The sequence below is a fragment of the Armigeres subalbatus genome, chromosome 2, assembly GCF_024139115.2.
Source record: "Armigeres subalbatus isolate Guangzhou_Male chromosome 2, GZ_Asu_2, whole genome shotgun sequence".
NCBI classification, from domain to species: Eukaryota; Metazoa; Arthropoda; class Insecta; order Diptera; family Culicidae; genus Armigeres; species Armigeres subalbatus.
The window spans coordinates 348,091,761-348,111,254 of record NC_085140.1 but is presented as its reverse complement, the minus strand read 5'-3'; the positions used below and the strand labels follow the sequence as shown (position 1 = coordinate 348,111,254).

At 37.2% G+C, this 19,494-nt stretch overlaps 1 protein-coding gene across 13 annotated transcripts in view; it reads left to right on the top strand.

Moving 5' to 3' along the window:
* The window catches only part of LOC134212902 (solute carrier organic anion transporter family member 4A1), a 312,371-nt gene that overhangs the window by 6,813 nt on the left and 286,064 nt on the right, over positions 1-19,494 (top strand). For 4 of the 13 annotated variants that reach the window (XM_062691220.1, XM_062691211.1, XM_062691217.1 and 1 more), the window contains one exon: positions 12,931-13,621. In XM_062691220.1, the coding sequence (XP_062547204.1) occupies positions 13,288-13,621 (334 nt within the window). In that variant the 5' untranslated portion in view covers positions 12,931-13,287. Of the gene's footprint in view, positions 1-12,854; positions 13,622-19,494 lie in introns of all 13 variants that reach the window. The other 9 variants (XM_062691218.1, XM_062691213.1, XM_062691219.1 and 6 more) reach the window with 5 other exon arrangements.

Sequence of the window (19,494 nt, the reverse complement as noted above, 5' to 3'; positions counted from 1 at the left end):
CTGCTTACCCCGATGAAAGACTTTAATACTTGGGAAGCTATCGATGAAGCAAAGCTTGCGGAATTAGCGTAAATCAATGTGTCTACGTTTAGGTCAAGATGGAATGTATTCACGTTTATAGAATCGGATCAGTGCACAAAAGCAAAACCACAAAGAACGGCTATCTAGCCATATATCTTTCACTATAAGTGGATATTATGTTTTGGAATCTTCTGGTCTACGGATTTAAGACATGGAAGAGCACATCCATGCGCTTTTCCGTGACACCAATCACGAAGCATTTGAAAAAAATATCACAGGTGGAATCACAAAAGGAATAAGTAAAAGTGAAACCAAAGATTATCTAAAGCTGTCCAAAGTTTTGTCCTTTCTTCGTGAATTCTTGCCATCAAACATAAATATTGACAAGAAAAGTGATAGATGTAGTCGAATCTATCACTTTCCAGGATTCTATCATGAACTGGCTGTGTATGTGTAGACTAGACCAGAGTCTCTTCGTGAATTCTTGTCAAAAAATGTCAAATTCCATTATTCAATAATGCTTGAAATGAAACTGAAAGATAAATGGTTCGGGTTAAGCCAAACTGCACCAAGCGGCTTTTGAACTAACTTGTGATATTTTGTTCGCAAATGGGAAACAAAAAGTATATTATTTCAATTCATGCGTGAATTTTTCATGCGTAAATTTGTTGTAGAATATCCTCAGTTATGGCGTTATTATCTTGTTTTAGGATTTTTTCTTCACACGGGTTTGAGGTGTTTGCACAGCACAGTTTCAAGTAGGTTCTTCAAATGTCTCACCAATATCCAGACTAAATACATTGCATGTGGTCATAATACTTATTTACCAAGTATTACAGGTGAAAACTTAAAAAATGTAACTGAAGGAGAATTAGAGGCAATTGAAATTCACAGGGTGCCGCTCCGAAAATCGTCAAATTAATGTCGAGCCCTCGTTTTCACTTATTTATCATGTTTTTTGCTTTATTTAATCAGTGTTGGCTTATGACTAGGATTTTTAATGAACTCCAACATATACCAAACGCCAAAGTAATTTTTTCCCACGCTGGTATACATTTTTTATTATTTGCATTTTTTATTAAAAGTTTTGCACTTTTCGAGGTTTTCTTACCTTTGCAACATATTTGCAACCACTTCTAGACGACAATATTCATTCCTTTACACTTCCAATGAAAATTCGATTGATCTAATAGCTCTACGTTTTTTACTAGGTGATTTAAAAAAAAGGCACCGTAAAAATGGTCAATTTGTGCAAAGCAATTTTTTTGACCCAAAATAGAAGATAAATATTCTCTAAATTTGACGTTAAATATTCAGGAAAATTACAACACGTTAATTAAATGGGTCTTGTCTATAATATGCATCGAAATTTTCATGAAACATGACATGCATTTTAGTTTCCCGACTATTTTTTAGTGTGTTTATTCTTTCTGGAACAGTCTATAGGGCACTGCACGGACTTCTTTGTCTCTTTCTCGCTGCAAAGAAATTAGAAAACAACAAGGCCAGTAAACGTCAAAATTTATGAGGAACGAAAGAGAAAGAGATGTTTTCGACAAAGGCAGCTAACGCAAAGGGGTGGCTGGTAGGAAAGACCTCTTATTTTATGTGAACAAAATCTAACATGTTTTCTGATCAGTTCAATTTATTCCAGAATCTTCCGTAGTACTACAAGAAACTACAAAATTTAACAAAAAAAATCATAGTCGTTCCATGACCTCATCTCCCATCTAATTACCAGCGTATATCTTCTCATATTATTAAACAAATTAAGACAATCTGGCAAACCGGGACCATTCGATACATACATTGGTGTTGTGATTCTCACCTACCACTTCTGCGACACGCATTTTTTTTTAATTTGTTTGAAACATATTGGCAAAATAAATTTGTAGTTGTAATGATAACATGAAAATAGCATGTTTGTAATTTGTAATTTTATGCAGTTTAAGATAGTGGTTCTATGGTGCGTTTGATTTTCTTTTTGTTACCGTAGCTGGCTTATAATTTATAACACCTAGAGATATTTAATCAATCCACAAAGAGCGGATCCACAGACATCCAATAAGCTATCCAATTCAATAGGTTTATATAGTAATTATTTTAGTTCCAGTAGAAAAGGTATTTAAGGATCGTTGTTCCACCAGATATTCCGATTAAAAAAAACTACATCCACATCTTGCGCACGCACTTGCTGCTTCTGCCTCATATGTATATTCTGCCCCACATCGGTTATATATTTCTTATAAACCAAAAAAGGTAAGCCCTTGGGTAAGCCAATTTGTATAAAGAAGAAAAAGATTTAGGTATTAAAATTTAGGAATAGAAAAAAAAACCGATATTGAAAACTTTTGAAGTTTGAAATCAAACAAAATGATTAAATCATAGCTTGCTTCGACCTACACTAGGAAAATTATGATGGGTGACCCAAATGCCAAAAGGGGTGATTTAAAAATTATGGCAGGTTAGCGTAAAAAACTCGATAGTTGGCCCGGAGACCCATTTACCAATCGACTCAGCTCGACGAATTGATATAATGTCTTGTGTTCGTTTGTATGTGTTTGTAAGCACTTCCGATTTGCTCGCAAAAGGTTTCGTTCGACGAAGAATCCTGTAACATTGTTTCCTTTTGAAAATGGGCCGGGTCGGACAATAATGGGCTCAGAAGTTATGGCCAAAATACTTTTTGTTGATTCGAAAACAGATATGCAAAATTGTCACTTATTTTTTAGGCCCTTATCCGAAACCAATTCACACGTAGCATTCGAAGGGGAATCCTGTTGCATTGTATCTTTTTGAAAATGGGCCAAATTGAACTACAAGTTTAAAAGTTATGGCCAAAATACTATATTTTTTATTTCAAATTGCAAAAGAAATACAGCATAAGGGTAATTCGCCAAATGTTGAACGGCTAATTTATTCGCCTATTGTTGAACGCACGTGCATTTCTTATGGGAGTTCAACAATAGGCGACAAAATTAGCCGTTCAATATTTAACGGTTTCTACTAGGTGAATTATTCAGGTGGCTATTTAGGTAAAAAAAGTGATTGGTTCGCCATACAAACACCTTGGTAAGCAACCATGCGTCTCCATGCACATGTTGTGAATATATTGTGCTGGCGAGGTCTTTATGGCAAAGCAATGACTTTATTTTTTATAAATTGCCTCGCTTCACCGGCTTTACTAACATCTCTAGTTTCTTTTTTTAAATATTTTATGATAAATTGAAATAGGGACACGGCAGGTATTTCCGTCCCTTGTCGTAGGGGCTAAAATCAACGAAAACAACGTCCATTTGCTAGAACTCCACTATAGTAGAACCTTTATCCTGGACTTACGATTTGGTGACTCTTCTATTAGTTTTCGAGACTATGAGGAGAAGAGGAAATGCCTGCCTTAACCCTATGTTTCAATAAAAAATATTTAAAACAATTAAAAGTCGCAGTCACAGTCACAGTCACAGAAATCAACAAACATATTATCCAAATGAATACAAGCGAATAGTGAAATTCCGTCCATTTTTTATTTATTTATTTATTTATTTATTTATTTATCTACATAATCTTTATAATCGCATAAATAACCACATAACAGTTTTCAAAGCTTACGCAACTATGTACTATTTTCTAACACAATAAAATAAGTAATTTCATACCAAAGTACTATTGGGAATTGAAGTGAATGCTCATATTTCGTTTGAAAGAGACAAATGTCGTTTCGCTTCTATGATTACGAGGTAATTCGTTCCAAATTTTGACAGCACGGGCACGAAAAGAATCTCTCAAATTATTAGAAAGGGCTCTTGGAACAATAAGTAGTAATGCTCGAGAAGAGCGGGCAACCTTGAAGAAGTTTCGGAGGTAAATTGGGGGGTCATTTAAAATTTTATATGTTTGGATGCATGTTCTTAGCTTAAGATGATTCACAAAATCACAACCAAGTAAAGACTTCTTATAGGCAGATATGTATATGGTCATATTTTTTAAAATCGTATGCATATCTTACGACTGCATTGAAGGCCTGGTTTAGTTTTTAGATTCGCCTTTGCTACAAGACCAAACAATATGTCTCCATAATCGAATAGAGGTACTAAAAGTGACTTGGCAAGTTGAATCCTGATGTGTTGAGGAGTACAATGCCGCAGCAAAAGTAGGGAGTGCAAGGCGTTGTAGACTTTACTGGAAACAGCGTTTGTCTGGTTTGTCCAATTTAAATTTGAATCCATAAGAATGCCAAGATTTTTAACCACATTAGAATACGTGATGAAATCGTTTCCAACTTTAATTAGAGGAACAAAAGGTAAGGTTGCACGTTTAGTGTGAAAATTGTAGTCTGTGTTTTTTCACGTTAAGAATCAGTCCATTCTGTTCACACCACTCTAAAATATTTTGAACATCTGAGTTCATACGACAAACGATTTCAGGTGCGGTGCTAGGTTCTCCGGAGATGTACAGCTGACAATCATCCGCATATAGGTGAAATTTACAGAAAGATAAACTCAATGGTAAGTCGTTTATAAACATCGAGAAGAGTAATGGACCGAGTATTGAGCCTTGTGGTACCCCAGTTTGGACTGCAATAATTTCGGATTGATGATTATTGTAGTCGACATACTGCAAACCGATTGGAAAGATAGGATAGAATTAAACTTGAGGAGAAATGGTCTAAGTGGAAATTGTGTTTCAACTTTTCACATAATCGTCTGTGGTTAATAGAATCAAATGCCTTACTAAAATCTAAGAGCGTAAGGATAGTGATCATTTTTTTATCTAGTGCTTCCCTTATGTCATTTTCAATATTAATCAGTGCAGTCACTGTACTGCATGCCTTCCGATACCCCTGATTGGAAAGCGCATAGCAGGTTATTTCGGATTAAATATTCATTCAGTTGTTTAGAAAGTACTGACTCAAAAACTTTAGAAAGAGCGCAAAGGATGCTTATTGGACGATAATCTTTTCGATACATGGATTATCAATCTTACTAATTGGAATAACTTTAGCAATTTTCCAATCGACAGGAAATTCGGATGATGTAATGCAGCAATTGAAAATATCAGTAATGTACGTAAGAGTGACACCTAAAGAAATTTTTAAAACATTCAATGGAATAAAGTCGTTTCCTACAGCATCGCATGAGGCAGTGGCGAACTCAGCTAAAACTTCATCATTAGTTACACATCTGAATGAAAACTTTGGTTGTGTTTCAACATCTTCACTTTGATTGAAACTAAGGGCGGGAAGTGTGCTGCAAAAACATATTCAGGGAGTCAGCAGTTACGTCACCTCCACCTACATGAGTGTTCGTTTGTTTCAAGCCCAATCGTTTAATGTTTTTCCACAACTGCTTTGCAGGAAGATCAGCACTAAGTTGAGAGTTACAATATTCTCGTTTTGTGCGTTTGATTTCGCGGTTGGCCAAGTTACGAAGGATGGTGAAATTTTTCCATTTATTCTGGTTACCTTGGTCCTTGGGTTTCCAGCACTCATAGGCTTCGGAGCGATTTTTAATCAATCGATTAGCATACTTGTTGATCCAAGGATTTCTTGGATCTTTGGTCGTCTTTTTCTTGAGTGGGGCATGTATGTTAAGAACGGAGTAAAGTAAATCATTGAAACACCGAAGCTTTTCGTTGATTCCCACACAGTTGTAGACATTATCGAAATTGACACAACGAAGATCAGCAATAAACGAGTTTTTATCAACTTTATGATATTCGCGAGTCCAATAAGAATCAGTAGAAGTTTTAGATAGCCTAAACTTATAATCAACACAAATAAAATCGTGATCGCTGATTCCCCCCACTGACGACTGGTACACATTGTTCAAACTGTCCGTGCAATTACCTGTAAACAGATCAATGGTCGATGAAGAACCGGGCCTATGGCAAGTTGGATGAGTAGAGACAAGTTTGAAATCAAATGATGTTAAATAATCAATTAGTTTCACAGTCTTGTTTGAATCGCGTTTCATCAGATCAATGTTGAAATCACCCATCAACAGAACATTAGGATTTGAAGATGAAATTTCTGAAACTACACTGAAAATTGTGTCTAGTTTTGAAACATTAACGTCCGGGGGTTTATAGACGACACCGCAGACTAAATTGGCATGCTTAAGTTTAATAAACAAATAATCAATTTCACTTTCAGTTTCAGGTTTTGCGATAACGGTGCATTTAACATTTTTCTTAAGGTAGAAGGCAACTCCTCCTCCTCTTGATTTATTTTTATTTTGACGAACAGATCTGATGATTTTGTATCCATCGAGTTCAATAGACTTATTAGTAATTGATGGTTTAAGCCAGGTTTCAGTAATAGACAGAACATCTAATTTAGAATTCTTTAAGAAAGAACGATAGTTATCTATGTTACTTCCCAAACCTCCTAGCATTATGAAGTCCAATTTTGATGAAGTTTTTAGACTGTTTCTCAAGTGAGTTTCTCATGTGCATGTAATCAAAATAATGGAACTTAATTTTTGACTCGTAAATTGACATGTCCAAACATGGAGGGAGTAAAGGAGCAGTTACTAATAAATTAGAATCAGATAGTACGTTGGTATGATTATTACTTACGCTGATTATGTCGAGACTATTCGTCTGGGTACATTGTCGTTTTTGGCTGAAACTCGCGAATTTCGACACCCTCTGGCCAATAAAATGTATCATTGATAACTGTGGCAAGATCTTCCGAAACAGATAATTTGAACGACACGAAGGATAGTTCGTTAATGTCCTTATTTCGCGGGACGAGTTTAACGCATTTAAGCGAAGATTTGTCGATATTAATGGTCTCGCGGAGATACTCGATGATGTCTTCCTCAGATTGTTCAATGTGGAACGGTGTGACGTAGAATGATTTCATAGTTTCTTCGGTAGGTATTTGGCGCACTGGGGGACGATTCCTGTTAACTACCTTTAATCGACAGTCATGTGGCACTTCACATGTTGATGGTGCAGCAGAGCGAGTTTCGGTATTTGCAACAGCAGCAGGACGAGTAGCAGTGTTTGCAGCAGCAGTAGTCCTGGAAATCACACTGGCGTAGGTAGTGGTAGTGGAGGCAGGATTTGAGGTAGCAGCAGCGGAGAAAGTGACGGTGGCTGGTTCGGCGGTGGACGTGGTGGCAATTACTCGACTAGTGGTTGAGGTAGTGGTGGTGGCGAGTGCGGTGGTGGCTGGAGCGGCGGCAGGGGCAGTGGCATTGTTGAAAGTCTCGGTTTCGGTGATAGTTCTAGCATTCATTCCGGTAAAAGAAGCAGTAGGCAAACAGACTTCTGGATGATTCGGTGCGTTTTGGCCATCATTGTTGTAAAGGTCATCATTATCCAAGGAAACATCAAGATCTCCTGCGTCAGCGATAGTATAGTATTTTAAAGGTGGCACTCTTTAGCTTTAATTATGAGGCAATAAATAGGCTCGATGAAAGTTTATTGTGGGCTCTGCATAAGGAGAATATAATCGTACAGTCGAATTCAAAATCATTCCATAGCATAGCTGACCGCCATGCTGGTTTGGCTGTTGGCTGCAGAGGGCTGTCACAGTTAGAAGTGTGCGCCGGTCCGATATTCGTTGGCGGTGGCGTTTGTCAGAATTTCGGCTGGTGGCGGCGACGTTGTTTTGCATCACGCCGAAGGCCATTTTAACGGCGTGGCGATTTTTATTACGCTTCTTTAAGATTTTTTTGCATTTTCGGGATCTTTTAAATTTCGCCGGACAAATCTGATGGGAAGTTTTCCTAGAAAATATTTATTTGAAAATTATTTTCGGATTTTCCACGGAAACTACTTTGAAGTTTTGAGATTTTTTTGAAATTTCATCGGAAAATTCGTCGGAATTTACATGAGAAACTCTTCAGGATTTTTACAAGAAATTCTTTCAAATTTCTACAAGAAAATTCTTTATAATTGCATTGTATTCAGCGCCGTAGCATGCGGTTGGGGGGCGCCAAACTCAAGAATCACCGTATGGGAAATAGAACAATTGTACTAGTTAAGGGGCCGAAAAAATTGAAATCTTTTATAAAGCCCAAAGATCTATAGGAGAAATATTTTGAGTAATGAGAGCAAACAAAAATATTTCTTCATTTCCACACTAACATGTCATATGGACAGAACTTTGAATTCTAACATCTATTCTGGTTTCTCGGGGACTTCCGGATGCTTTTACAAGGGGCCTGTTTGATTTAAAAAATCCTAAAGTATCTTCTTCAAATTGTTATTTGAGTGTAATACCTGCACTGCGTAATCGGATTTGCCACTATTTCCCAGGGATCTCCGGAACCGTAATATACACAGGATTTTGTTTATACACGATTTTTTTTCGCTCGTATTTTTGATCGTTTGACTTCAATTTGCCACCAAACTCTTCGCAACATGTTCCAAAAAATCCAGAATAAATCAAAGAAAAATCACATGATAATTAATATAGGGGAACGGTTCGCCACTTCATCTCATAGCTCCTATTTCCATCCCATCAAAAACAAAAGGATGGAAATGAATTTCTTGTGTTTATTATTTTTGTGATTTTTTTTAGCAGTGAGCACGCATGTTGTCAAAAAGAAGCGACGAATTTGGTGCCGTATTTCTTTGATTAGCGATGAGATGGATATATGTACAGTGAGATTGAGATCGGAACATTTCCTACGTTAAACATTTAGGATGAGTGGAAAATTGAGAAAATGTAAATCGTGTAAAAACAAAATCCAGTGTAATGCAATAGTGAGGACAATTTACCTTCAATTTAAATTATTTTAAATAACGTTTCTCAGTACATTCCTTCAGGGGCTATAAACCATAGATTAGCCGGTTAACCAAATTCTTAAGAACCATTTTGCTGTAACAGTTAATATCAAGAAATAGTAGTATGGGTGGTATAGGATTTGTGTAGATTCAAGATTATTATTTATTGTTTTTTTATTATAGAGACTTGCAGTCCTAAACAGGCTCATCTTTAATTTTGCTTGTTTTGTTCAGAAAATGTTCATGTGATCCGAAAAAAAAATCCTTTTGGTCGCAAAATTAGACTTTTCGGATCCTAGCAAACCAGAAACAGTGATCGAAAATCAAAGCAAAACCATTGAATATTATGTAATAGAATTTGACTTCTTCATTGGAATCTATAAGAGTTGAAAAGCCTAAAATTTTTGGTTGTTGGTTGGCATGATTGGAGAAGAATGTCACTTATGTCATTAGTGTTTAGTATGGATTTTTCCTAAAAACTATCAGATATTGGTCCAAAGTTGATTTTTTCCCTAGTCCTGTTGTTTCTGAAAGCGACTCCAACCACCAACCCACTCACTTAAGAATTATATTCTATTGACTCAACAATTTACAGAGCCCATTAGTGGTTCCAATTTACCACTTACTCCATAATTGTATTTTTCTTAATTGGAATAGGTCCAATGTAGATTTTGGTCCTCAACCAACCCACTCAAAAGTCGGGGTTTTCCGATCATCGATCAGCCACTTCCTAGCTGAATTTTATTGAACTAACAGTTCCAATGGTGTTTTCAAACCATTGACTTACTTCAGACTTTTCTTGATCTTAGTCTCAACAAACAAATTAAGTCAAATTGACACAGACACAGACAAATTGAAAGAGAAGGACGATTAGACGTCAGCTGAAAGCTGTCCGTTTGTTTTCGTCGAGCTTTTTTATTCGAAGCGCGCCAAAAACAGTGATGCCAGACTTTCAGGAATGATTTTAATTGTATAATTACGACAATCAAAAAATATGCTTTTGAAGTGAAATTTGTCTTGTTTAAACAAGTATTTTACTGTTTTGAAAATTGAAGATTTCTTGGAATATATAGTGGCTAAAACCAAATATTTTATTTGACTCCTCCAAGACTGAAAAATAGTTTTATGAAGTTCAAAACATTTTATTTTAATTGCCAACAACACTGATTGCAAGATGTTCAGTCGTTCCTCAACATTTGCTAGCCAGATTGCATGCATTTTGACATTCCACTGCAACCTGCAATAATAGTTTAACGCTTCACCAGCTTCCAATGTTTGTTGGGGTAGCACTGTTATCAATTTTCATTTTTTCTAGCTAGAAAGACTAAAAGACTAAAGGGTTAAATGGTCAAAAATATCGAACCGTTTGGCCAAATGACATTTACTCTCTGCTTTTTAAGTTGATACTGGCCTTTAAGTCAAAAGTCATCTAGCCAAATTCCATTGAGCCGATTTGAACGTTCATCCGAAACTGTTATCAGGTCGAAAATGGTTTGTCCAAAATGTAATTTGGCTGATAGCATGCATGTTTGGCTATTTTTCAGAAAGGACATTTTCGTGCCTAATGGTTCTTTCTGACAAATGACCATGCCTACCAAACGGCATTTCCGGTCAAATGATCTATTCGTTCAAGCGACATTTTCGACCAAACGGCATACCACCTTTTCGGTCAAATTACCAGATCGTCGGAATGTCCCTTTCGGCTGTCGCTGTCGGCCAAGCTACATTTTCGGGTAAACAATTTTTGACCAGTATCGACTTAAAAAGTAAAGAGATTAGGGACTATTCAAATATATCGTCCACTACTTTTTGAGATTTCTAGACTCCCCTCCCCCTTCTGTGACGCTTTTTTGTATACCTATACTAGGTATGTACTGTCACAAAATATTGGACCCCCTCCCCCACCAAAACCTGTGACGTCATTATTGAATGACCCCACGTAATTTTGTTCAATGGTCATTTGACAATAAGGCCATTTCGCCAAACAAGTGGACATTTTTGATCATATAACCCGTTCAGTAATGACATTTGGACCACACGACCTCTTATGGCAAATGACTTTATCGGCCAAATTACCGGTACGGATGTATTTCACTTTCGGCCAATGGAATTTCTTAGGACGAGATGTAGATTTTCTGTAGAAATCCAAGGAAAATCCTTAAAAACTTCGAACAATTTTCCGTTGAAACCCAAAGAAGTTTTTGTTGAAATCTACGTTTTGAACTATCTTCCGCAGAAGCTTTTTCAAGTTTTTCGTAGAAATTCAGGAAAATTTCTCGTGAAAGTTCCAGAAGGATTCCCGTGAAAATTTCTTGGAGACTCCTGCGGGTATTCCAAAGAATTTTTTGTTTTGACGTTGGCTTTGCCAAACTAGCCATCTTTATTTGTCTATACTGAAAAAAAAACAACAATAAAACATTCCTTCTACCAGTCGCAATCTCCTACAATAATGAAGAACTTTTGGTGTAAATTTCGAAGAATACTCAAAAGAAACTTAACAGGAACTTTCCATGGATATTCCGAATATTTTCCTGTAGAAATTTGGAATATGTTTCCGTGAAAATTCTGAAGAGATTCGAAGGAATCCGAAGGATTTTCCGCTGAAATTCCAAACAATTTACTTCGAGAATTCCAAAGAGTTTTTGAAATTTCAAAATAGTTCCCGTGGAAAATCAAAAATATTTTCCAAATGAAAATTTTTAAAAATTCTAAGTACTTTCTGGGGAAGTTTATTAGTTGTTTTTTCGGCGGAATTCAAAAGAATCTACTGTTAACGTCTTGAAAATGTTCAAAATGACCAATTTAGCTGAACGACATTTTCGGCCGAATGTCCTTTGAGGCCAACTGGCCCCTTCGACCATTTCGGCCAATTAAGCTATTCGGCCCAACCGTTTTTTTCAGCCGAAGGAACTGTTCGATCAAATGACATTTTCGACCAAATTAAGCTAGATGGGCTTCTGCCAAATGGTTTATTGGGTGAAACGACATATTCGGCCAACCAACTTCCAGCCTTGTGGCTTTCGGTCAAATGACTTTCTGCCAAACGATACTTTTCCGTTCAAAAATTCCATTTCAACGAGAAATTCTTTGGATTTCGATAGGAAACTCTTCGAAATTTCCACTCAAAGTTTTTCGAAATAAAAAAATAAAAAAAATAAAAAAATTCTCTGGAGTTTCAACGTGATGTTGTAGTGTTCAAAAAGGAAAAAAGAAAAAGGAAAAGGAAAGGAATTTCACTGCATATTCAAAACTTTCACTGCAAATTCTACGGACTCCTTTAAATTTGGATCGGCGTGGATAATTATAGATCAGCGGCGTGAAGAAATTTAAACGGCGGCGCTTCTTCTTCTTATTATTGGCATTACATCCCCACACTGGGACAAAGCCGCCTCGCAGTTTAGAGTTCATTGAGCACTTCCACAGTTATTAACTGCGATGTTTCTAAGCCAAGTTACCATTTTTGCATTCGTATATCATGAGGCTAACACGATGATACTTTTATGCCCAGGAAAGTCGAGACAATTTCCAACCCGAAAATTGCCTAGACCGGCACCGGAAATCGAACCCAGCCACCCTCAGCATGGTCTTGCTTTGTAGCCGCGCGTCTTACCGCACGGCTAAGGAGGGCCCCATATTACAAAAATGTCAGCGGCGCTGTGCCGCGGCTTTGTATTAGTGGGAGATGTCAGCCCAAAGAATGTAGAAACTAGTCTGTGAATTCCTCGAAAGTATTTCCTGCTACTAATATCATCCTCAGATGAATAAAAATGGATAACATAGCAATAACATAACAAGCAATAAAAATGAATAACATAAAAAATAATTAGAAATGGTTCGAGGAACAGTGGATTTCATTTATAACAGCTTTTATTTTCGCTAAAGGAAATCAAGGTTCGATTTAAATTTAAAAATAAATAACATTCCTTCACTTTGATATTGCAATTACAAATTTAAATGATCATGACATGCATAAAAGACCTGTGAATATACATTTTATCATGCAGCAGTAAATCTTGAGAAAATCTATAACAAATGCATAGTTGATCAAGTAGAGTATTTCAACTCTTGTCCTCGGTGAATAATAATGCGTACAGATTTCTAATATGCCATGCTTACCAATGAAGATGCTTTGCGAAAATTGATAATTTAAATGAGACACACCATCGACAGTGATTTATAAGCTGAACAGTGCATACAAACTGGTCGGTCGCTTCTGCTTGCCCATTTATCGCAGGATTAACGAACAACTTCAACAGTTTGCAACAGGATTTACCTTCCCTGGGCAGCAAGTCGAGTCGAAAACTTTGAATGTGGAGTTCGGTCCGAGTGCAAAATTATGAAGTCTTGCATGCAGTGCAGTGTTAACGTGTGGTGATGGCCGTCGGGCTGAATCACTAAACAAAAATAGTCTGAAGACGCTCCAAAATTTGGCTCGTGCGGACGGCTGGCTGGCTGGCATACTAATTATCCGCGCGACGCAATTGTGCGTAATCGCACGTAAACAATCGGAACCACTACTGCAGCATAATGTCGTCGACCAGCTTGTGCGGAATCATTGGGGGAAACCATGAACGGGATGGTTCCTCACTGGAAACGACACCGACCACTACCACGGTGGCCTTGACGGAGTCCACGTCCAAGACCGGTAGCAACGGCATGGATGGCGTCTGCGGTTTGATGACGAATAATTTGGACTTCAGTGTTGAGGATGGTGTGGCAAATGGGAGAAGTGCGGGTGAAGTCGTCCAGCAAGCAGAAAGTCACCACTGCGGGTGGTTCGGAATTCGGCCTCGATGGATTCAGCGGTTCATGACACCGAAATGGGCACTGTTTTGGCTGTGCTGGGCAGGAGCGGTGCAAGGTAAGTTGAATACTGTTTTTAACGAATTATCCTATTGTTATTTAAACCCTGTTGAACAGAACTGTATTTCTGTTACAGAAGCGCGGCTTCAAGGAGCTGGGTGTTTCACTCTTGTTTGTAATTTGGTGTAAACATTTCTAACACGTTGTCCTCCTCATTTAGCTGGACATGTTCGTGACTACATTTGTTGATAATCTCGTCAATAATCTGCGAATAATGTTATATCTTGCAACACATAATCAAATAGCGATTTAATTGGATGTACAGCTGAAAAACTTCGGGTATTTTTTATTAGAGCAAATATATCGATCTTTGTATAACCAACCTTCACTTCAGCAACTACTATTTATCACAAAACCTTCACGACACGCGACATGCAGATAATATATATTCATCGTTTCCATTCATCTCTTGGCGGTGTCATGTGGAACATAATGTGTAATTTGGTTAAAATCACATAAATCTCAATTAGATCATTATGATGCCCCGACTGGGACGTTTATCATCATCACATAACAACGTACAAGCGCAGCTGAGGACCGCAGAGATTTGCAGTCTCGTTATCCGTCGATTACAGATGCTCGATTGTTTATGCCCATAATAAAAGTTTCATCCCACTCACCAATGAATGACCAGCCAGCCACTGATTCAAGTGTGTCGTGTCCTCTCGGAACATAATTTTACGACCGATTATCCCGGAGAACCCACTCAACAAGTGTGATCAGCGTAAAACATTGGGATGAAACATCCGAATGCCTTGTTGCCACAAACGCGGTAGCCACACAATGCTATCCGAAAATACGAAAAAGTGAGCTTTTAATGCAATAATAAATGGTTCAATAAATCAAACGGCTGATTATATGATTTAATGTGGGAATAACTTCCGGGGCTTTAAAATTCAATTTCACGCCACCTACTCATTAATTATGGAGTGTCCCAGAGGAGTCACATTGTTCCCGCTTACCAAGTACCCACCAACACGGGGAATTTACATTATAGAAATCGAAACCGTAACCAAATGGAAAGTGCAATCGAAAACGGAAGGGCAAAATAACCAGACCACTAACAGACAAACGTTGCTGCGCGATAATCAGTTAAATATGGCTTGATAGCTTTATTTACCATCTGGTTGAACTTTAATGATGAGTTGATGACCAATGGAATGCGTTCGTGTGAATTAGGCTGACCCAGGATACCAGAAAAAAGTTGGCGCTTTTTACTACAGCTTGTTTAGATGATGAGAATATAACACAACAGCTAGTGTTGAACTGAATTTAATTAAAATACTTTGTATACGAGAAAGGCAAAAATACTAAAAAATGAAGTAAAACAAAAGCAAATGTTTTCCCAAGGCTTTTGAAGGCTCCTTGATTCAAATATAAGATAAAATTGGAAATCTCGTTTTTTCCTTTTGTCAAAGAATATATATTTTTGCATAAGCATATATTTAGCATGTATGCATGTGGCATAATTTTTTAACAAAACAAGAAAGTTTGTGTAATAAAGCTGAATCAAAATTGATATCATTTATTAATGTTTTATATTATAATTCAGAATAACTTTCAAACTCATGAAATCGAAGTTGATAGTTCTATCAATTGTATGCCAGTATTATGCTTTGGTTTAATTCGATCCAATTATTCATCGCGTAGTTACCAGTGGACCTTTCGTACTCATCTACCTCCTCAACACATCACCATTTAAACATGAATTTCCATCACCCAATCCTCTTCCCTGTCAGAGAATCATGCATCGCTTGCATTGATGGCGTTGTTTTACAATCGGAATGACAAATTTAATGAGCTCGAAATCACAACTAATGATGTGACTGTGGTTGTTGCTTTTAAGTAAGATTGAGTGCCCTCTCGGTCCGTTAGTGGGGTGTCGGCACCACGGAAGATTGAGTGAGTCCGATTGCAACTTGCGTATGCTAGTAGTGCTCGTAACAGCTACTTATCACTCGGTGGCGGCAACGATTATGACAGATTGATGTCACAACAAGGATGCTTGAGCCCACGGATTGAGATAATTTGTTTTGTTTGGATTGATGGGAACGTGCGACCAATTGATCCAGTCAAACGCGATGCACTATTAGCATTTAGGAGGTGAATAAGTGAGTTTATATGGGAGAGATGGATGGGTCATCGAGTGCACTCGATAGTGATTTGAGTTTATTTATTATTTCCACATTGTTTGTATCGTTCAAGAAACCAAACCTTTGTTATCATTAGGAGGAAATCTATCGCAGCACCTACTTCTTCATCATCTTCAAACATATCCCCATCAAGCACTAACTACAGGGTGTCTGCAAATTATCCTTATAGATTTTGAAAGTTTTGAGACATTTTAAATTATGTCACATTACACGGCTAATATCTTGGCTAATATCGTGTTTTTAGCGCGTTTATTTAATAGTTCCTTTATTATGCCATTTAGCGTAATGGTGTCTTCTAGACATTTTATCAGTAAGTTAATGCGCTTCTTTGGAGGTATTCAGTTTACTGATCAATCCCCCTAAAAGTGAGATGAAAAAAATATTTTTCCGCTTCACAACATATAAGGATGGATTCTTCATGAAAGTTGTAGCAAAAGTTCTCCTGAAAAACTTTGTCGAAGAAACCAAGTTCCTAATTCCATTACTTTTGGAGATTCTTTACGTTTTTTTTTTTTTTTAATATGAATGTAAGAGTTGTATTTATTTCTTCATTTTACTTGTCATGGTTACAAAAAACGTTATAATAGTTATAATAGTTGGTTCTAACACACATTGAGGAAAGTTCTAAAATGCTTATTAAACATGTTCCGGTTTGCCCATCTTATTTCTCTTACACTTTTTTGAAACACATAGAGACTGCCACTATTTACCGGATTAACTAACCAGCTAATGCAGTGCACTGCTAACCACAATGCAGCCTTTTGATTGGGTTCATTACTAATATTCCATACAAGTATGTCATCTAATCTTCGAAATTCTATTTTCATTCTTGATCGAAGTATATTGATTACCCATTCTCTTATAGATTTACCTCTATCGCAAACAAGAATCCTATGTAAATTGTTGTCAGGAACCCCACAGGTAGAGCAATTTGAGTCCGGTAATCTACCTATTCCATAAATTAATAATTTTTCTCTATTCGGCAAAACGTCATTAAGCAGAAGGTACATATATGTCTTATCTTCACTGCATATGAAATTCCTACTCCAGTTACTCCAAATTGTCACCCAATCAACCTCGGGATGGAGCTCTTCACATCTCACAGTTATGTTTAACTTACTTACAAAAAAGTCATAAAGCAATTTTGTGGACTCACACCAATTGTTGCCTTTAACATCAGCTGCTAGACCTAACCACTCTTTGCCATTTCTTGTAAAACGTATTTTTTGTGGGTAATCCAACAAGTACTCTTCATTCTCAATATTTTCATTGTTTTCTTTAATAATATTCCTAACAAATAGAGCTTTGCATTTGGATTCTGGATCTACTAAATATATACCTCCTCTGTGAAATGGTAAATAGAGTTGATCTCTGGCTACTCTGAACACTGAATTTTTCCATAAAAATCTTCCAACTAAGCTTTTAATTTTGGCAATGTGAACATTACGTGGAGGAAAGATTTGCGCTACATACCAAAGTTTGGATAAAATAAACGTATTTAGTATCCAAGATCTCTGCATCAGATTTAGATTTCTTGCTTCATTTACAATTAAGCGCTGTTGTAAACCACTTATTAGTTTCGAGTAATTTACATCAATTATCTTTGACCATGTTCTGCAAATAGTAACTCCTAGAATTGTTATTTCGTCGACTTCACGTATAAGTTGAGGACCCGACATTAAGCTGTTTATTCTCAGGAAGCATGACTTTTCAATATTCAACCTAATTTTTGCATACGTTGAAAAGGCAGAGACGATTTCCATCAAATCGTCAAACTCCTTCTGGCTTCGGACAAAAACTGTGATGTCGTCAGCATATGCAATCACCTTCAAAAATTTCCCATAGACAAGAACACCGCTTGAACTGGCTTGTATGGTCCTTATTAACGGCTCAACGTAGAGTACAAAGAGGACCATACTGAGTGGGCATTAGAGTGGGGAGTCATAGTCATTTTTTCAAATCAATGGTTTTTCGTAGAGGCCTGGATAAGAGAAACGCGGATAGGTATTTGCCGCCAATCGAACCGTCGAAAACAGCAGCCAATCGAGCAGGAGACCTGTCAAGCAGCCAAAATGTTGGCTCAAATACCGAAAACGGCTAAATTCGATTTGATGCCATTTTCGATAAACAAATTTTACATAAGTTTGCAATAATATATGCAAGTTATTTATAGATTATGAAATGAAATTGCATTGTTTATTGAATGCTATTGTTTAGTGATGTGGACACATTAAACAGCGGATTTTCAGATTGTATCTACATAAACCATTTCTTCCTTTTCATGTGTTGTTCTTTGATGAAGAAGAATGAATGCAGTGTTGGCAGAGTCATACTTTCTATCCGCGTTTCTCTTATTCAGGCCTCTAGTTTTTCGAAGCCATTTTGGGTCCTGAACAACTGTGCAGAATTCGGGACCGAATGCTTGCTTCCTCGCTTTCCGCATCGCGTTTGAAGTTTGTATGGAAATTAGTATGGGAGAACGTATTTTTTGCATTTCTACTACCAGAGGTTTCAGTTCATCGTAAACCAAGTGGCACATTACGTTAAAGTATAACCCAAACTTTGCTGAAGAAGGCACGTTGCTGGAACGTCCACGAAAAAAGTTATAACGCTTCGAAGATTGAGTGTTCAAACCATATGCAAAAAATCGTTTATTCTGCCAGCACTGCCGAACTACGTAGACCAATAATTTAACTGAGTGTTATTTAAAAATGATTGATCTTATAGGGCTTTAGAGCTAGTGGGAGCTATCCGGAATCATTTCACAAAGAAAAAAATCCGATGAGAAGGAAGATGGGTTTTACCCTTCGATATCCATACACGCAAAAAAATATTGCAGTCGAAACTACAATTCCGAGGGTTATTTTAAGTATATGCACCGACGATTTTCAGCAGATAACAAACCCGTTTGTTTTTACCATGCGCGCAGTAAAAATCAACTGTGGCCCATGCGGAATGTTGTCAAATGAACTGAAACAGTGGTGAATTTCTCTGAAACCATGGTAAAATTAACTGAAATTTCCTGGTAGCTTTAAAAACAGAGCGTAGTCTACAAAATAGTAGTTTTTACAACGGAATTTTTTTCTGTGTAGGTCGTCCGGTAGTGCTGGCAGAAACATTGATTTCTTGCATATGGTTTGAACAATTAATTTTCGAAACGTAATAACATTTTTTGTAGACCTTCCAGCTACGTACCTTCTTCGGCAAAGTCTTTCGGCATCTTCCAAACTATATGCTAACGTATTGAGTCACGTGATTGATGATAAATTGAAGCCGCTAATAGCAAAAATGTACAAAAGTACGTTTTTCCATACTAATCTTCATGTAAATTTAAAACGCGATGCGGCATGCGAGGTTGCAACCAATCGAGCCCATATTTTACACAGTGGATTGTGGTCCCAAAATGATTCAGAAAAACCTTGATCTCACTTGATCGGACGAAGTTTGAGTTTTTCCATACAACTGCGCCCCACTCTAGTGGGCATCCTTGCCTCACTGATGATTTGATTGGAATGTCTGGAGTGAGAAAGCCATTATGTAGAACCTTTGAAGTGGCTGATCCATATAGATTCTTCAAGCATGTGATGAGCTGATCTGGAAACTTGAACTTGTCCAAAATTTTCCAAAGATAGTTATGGTCTACGTTGTCGAAAGCCTTTTTGAGGTCAAGATTGACAATAAATCCTTTGAACTTTTTCGTTTCCGCCGAGCGCGTTAT